This window comes from Miscanthus floridulus, chromosome 3, assembly GCF_019320115.1.
Source record: "Miscanthus floridulus cultivar M001 chromosome 3, ASM1932011v1, whole genome shotgun sequence".
NCBI lineage: Eukaryota > Viridiplantae > Streptophyta > Magnoliopsida > Poales > Poaceae > Miscanthus > Miscanthus floridulus.
The window spans coordinates 22,602,185-22,605,591 of record NC_089582.1 but is presented as its reverse complement, the minus strand read 5'-3'; the positions used below and the strand labels follow the sequence as shown (position 1 = coordinate 22,605,591).

Below are 3,407 nucleotides of genomic sequence, written 5' to 3'. Positions count from 1 at the left end.
GGTTTTATAAACTATATGAGACATGTGTAAGATTAGTGAATAATGTGTGCTAAGAATTTGTCAAATGAAGAAATGACCAAAATAAAAGTTGCAGATATTCATGAGTTGAACAACTTTGGTATTCATCACTTTTTATGTTGAAATCAATTTGGGTCTCAAATTTTGGTTCGAACTTGTTGTTTTTCAAAATTTCAAATTTGAAAGGTTCAAATTTTGTCAAATGACAAGATGACTAAAATAAAAGTTATAGATATTAATGAGTTGAACAACTGTGGTATTCATTACTTTTTATGTTGAAATCATTTTGGGTCTCAAATTTTGGTTCGAATTTGCCATTTTTTAAAATTTCAAATTTGAAAGGTTCAAATTTTGTCAAATGACAAGATGACCAAAATAAAAGTTGTAGATATTAATGAGTTGAACAACTTTGGTATTCATCATTTTTTATGTTGAAATCATTTTGGGTCTCAAATTTTTGTTCGAACTTATCATTTTTTTAAATTTCAAATTTGTAAGGTTCAAATTTTGTCAAATGACAAGATGACCAAAATAAAAGTTGTAGATCTTGATGACCTCTACAACTTTGATGTTTATCAAATTTTCATTTGAGATCATTTGGTGTTAGGAAACCACCCCTACAGTATATTTTACATTTTTATTTAATAATAGACAAGTATTTTGTAAAAGAATTTTAATAATAAAAATATATAAAAATATAAAACTTCTTTACATTTTGGGTTCGGCCTCTCTCCTTTCTCTCCTTCAGAGGCCTGTCTTCTTTTTGGGCCAGCCCGCTAACCGCACGCACGCACACACCCGGGTTTAATCCGTGCGCACGCACGCACACCATCTGCTCCGCCGCGGCCTCCAGCACCAGCAGCGGCGGCTCAAGCATCGCTCAGCGCCCGCCCCGCGCCCCGGAGAGACGACCGGCACAGCGCGCCCTCGCGGCGCAGCCCGACACCGCCGAGGAAAGGCGTCGAGTCCAGGACCCCGTCGCCGCGGGGGCTCGGGAACGCGGTGTCGCCATCGCGGAACCCTAGCGAGACGCCGGGAAGGTCCAGAGGCGAGCACGTGTTTCCATGTAACCTTTCTACCCTTTCTCCCTTTGCCGGCCGGCCCTTCAACGGTGACAAGTGCCCACCAAGGTATGCGCAACGGCCACCGCTTCTCTTCCCTCCCTGCTGTTCGAACTGAGCTGCCAAACCCTAATGCAAGCTATCTGTATTCGGATCTGATCTAATTACATGTGTTATTATGCCTACTAACTTCGATTTTTTTATATAAAAAAAATTGTCGGCCCCTGCTTCGGATGTGTGGAACTGTAAGTCCCTCTTGGAGCAAGAGGGGAATCTCTTTTGATGTGCGCAGGTTGGTGACGGATTCCATCTCATATCTTGTATAATGTGTGCAGCCAGTCGGTGTCGACAATACTTCTAGGAGGAAATTTGATAAGGAAGAGTACTTGGAGAGAGCTCGACAGAGGGAGCAGCGGGAGAAGGTCACATAATGTGTTCTATTCTTTTTAAATTTTGTCATGACTGAACAAAACTATTATCATACTTCTCTTTGTCTCTATGTATTGCTAATTTCACTCTGCATTTGTCTGTCGCTGATCCAGGATGAAGCCTGGAAAGGCAAGGGTATGTGGTCTAACTTTTAGTTCAGTAAATATGTAGTTGTTCTAGGTTTGGTTCTCTATTTGACTCCTTTCAATTTTGAATGCAGAAAGGGGTCCTCCTGTGCAAAGACAGCCTTTGAAGCACAGAGACTATGAAGTTGATCTTGATTCTCGTCTTGGCAAGACTCAGGTTTGTAAATATCCTACTATATACTTTGTGCATTTTAGCATGCTTTTTCTATGTTACTAAAATACCAAATGCTGTAGCAGCTACTTTGTCAATTATTTGTGCCCTGATTTTCTTGCCTCTAGTTTCATTGGTATTTTTGTGGGTTTTTTCGACCATTACATGATTTGGAAAACTGTGTAGTGTGTACAATTAGAGGCAGATATGGTGCTATGGGTCTGATTGACTCTGAATTTCATTCAGTCCTTTATTGTGAACAACTTGTTTTTAGAAAAAGAACACCTTTCTGTTTCTAAAAGTTAATTAACTGCGCCTTTCATTATCTATTTTTCCAGGTAGTGACCCCGATTGCACCGTTGAATCAGCAGGTTTGTGCATAAATCCCATAAGGCATGTCATATAGTGTTTACAGTGATCTTGAAGTATTTTCATCATATCATAATTCTTGACAAAATTTTTTAGAATGTAGTTGCTTTGCTCCTTTGATAGTAAACATAGATCTTAGTAGGAGATACTTTTGTGTTCTTACCTCCTATTCTTTTATCATGTTGTAGGCTTGATTATGTGCATATCATACCAATGCTATTTACAATCTTAACATTCTACAGAAATGAACCTCTCTTACTTTGATGATTAATTCAATGCATAAAAGTTTCCTTTAAACTTTACCTACTTTCTGACAGGCTGGGTACTACTGTTCTGTATGTGAATGTGTTGTTAAAGATTCAGCCAACTATTTGGATCACATAAATGGCAAGAAGCGTAAGTGGATGAGGCTCTAGTTTATGCTCATTTAGTGCATTAAATTTTGCTATCATCATCTTTATGTTTCATGGGTCATGGTTTTAACATGACAGATCAGAGAGCGCTGGGCATGTCTATGCGTGTTGAAAGGGCATCACTTGAACAGGTAGTACATTTGAGCCTGGTATTGGATCTGCAATTGAAAGTCAACAATTTTATTCTTTTCATATTTAGTAGCAGACCCAAATTTTTGTCATGCATTTGGCTCCCTTTGGCACAGCTTCTGCTTGTGCAGAATCCAGCTTGTAGGAATAGCTTGTGAGAAGCAGAAGTTCAATTTCAGCCCTCTTAAGCCGCTTTAGAATCTATTCATTTGGTAGTACTTTGCTTTTTGTTTTTCCTGTTAGATGGTGAAGCAGAAACTATGCCAAAGAGGCACATCATGTCGTGACATTATTCTTATTGGTTCATGCAAGGCTAGTGAACAAATGCTTGAATAGTACTGCAGCTCGTGTTTTGCTTCAGTGTTCAATTAGCTTTGCCACCACTAGTCTCAGTTTAACTAATGCATGTCAATGATTTTTTCAGGAGGAATCTTGAGTTTGAGAAGGAGCATGCGAATGGTGGGACGATGGCCAATATACATATCAAGGGAACCTTCGCTGCTACAGTAGACATTAGTCTTTTGATTCGAATGAGTTCAAACAGTTGTCTGTGCTTAACACATTATTATGTGTTAAGTTATCTACTTGTGTTCTCATTTAGTTTGACACTCGGTGTGTTTTGTTAAAGATTTTGTATGAACAAATTATATTTCGTTTTAATGGATGTCGATGCTTCCTTCATTATGTATTT

At 38.7% G+C, this 3,407-nt stretch overlaps 1 protein-coding gene across 1 annotated transcript; it reads left to right on the top strand.

The window, feature by feature from the left end:
- Positions 1-1,149: 1,149 nt before the first annotated feature.
- LOC136543327 (uncharacterized) lies at positions 1,150-3,152 on the top strand. Its single transcript, XM_066535804.1, has 9 exons — positions 1,150-1,324; positions 1,415-1,501; positions 1,622-1,643; positions 1,729-1,811; positions 2,144-2,176; positions 2,492-2,570; positions 2,666-2,718; positions 2,960-3,028; positions 3,141-3,152. Exons 1-9 carry the CDS (start codon positions 1,313-1,315, stop codon positions 3,150-3,152), a joined length of 450 nt encoding a protein of 149 aa, XP_066391901.1. The 5' UTR covers positions 1,150-1,312.
- Positions 3,153-3,407: the final 255 nt, after the last annotated feature.

Excerpts from the sequence above, each read along its gene's own strand:
- LOC136543327 (XM_066535804.1), top strand. Across the intron at positions 2,177-2,491 it reads TTGCACCGTTGAATCAGCAG|GCTGGGTACTACTGTTCTGT; the intron begins GTTTGTGCATAA and ends ACTTTCTGACAG. Across the intron at positions 2,571-2,665 it reads TCACATAAATGGCAAGAAGC|ATCAGAGAGCGCTGGGCATG; the intron begins GTAAGTGGATGA and ends TTAACATGACAG.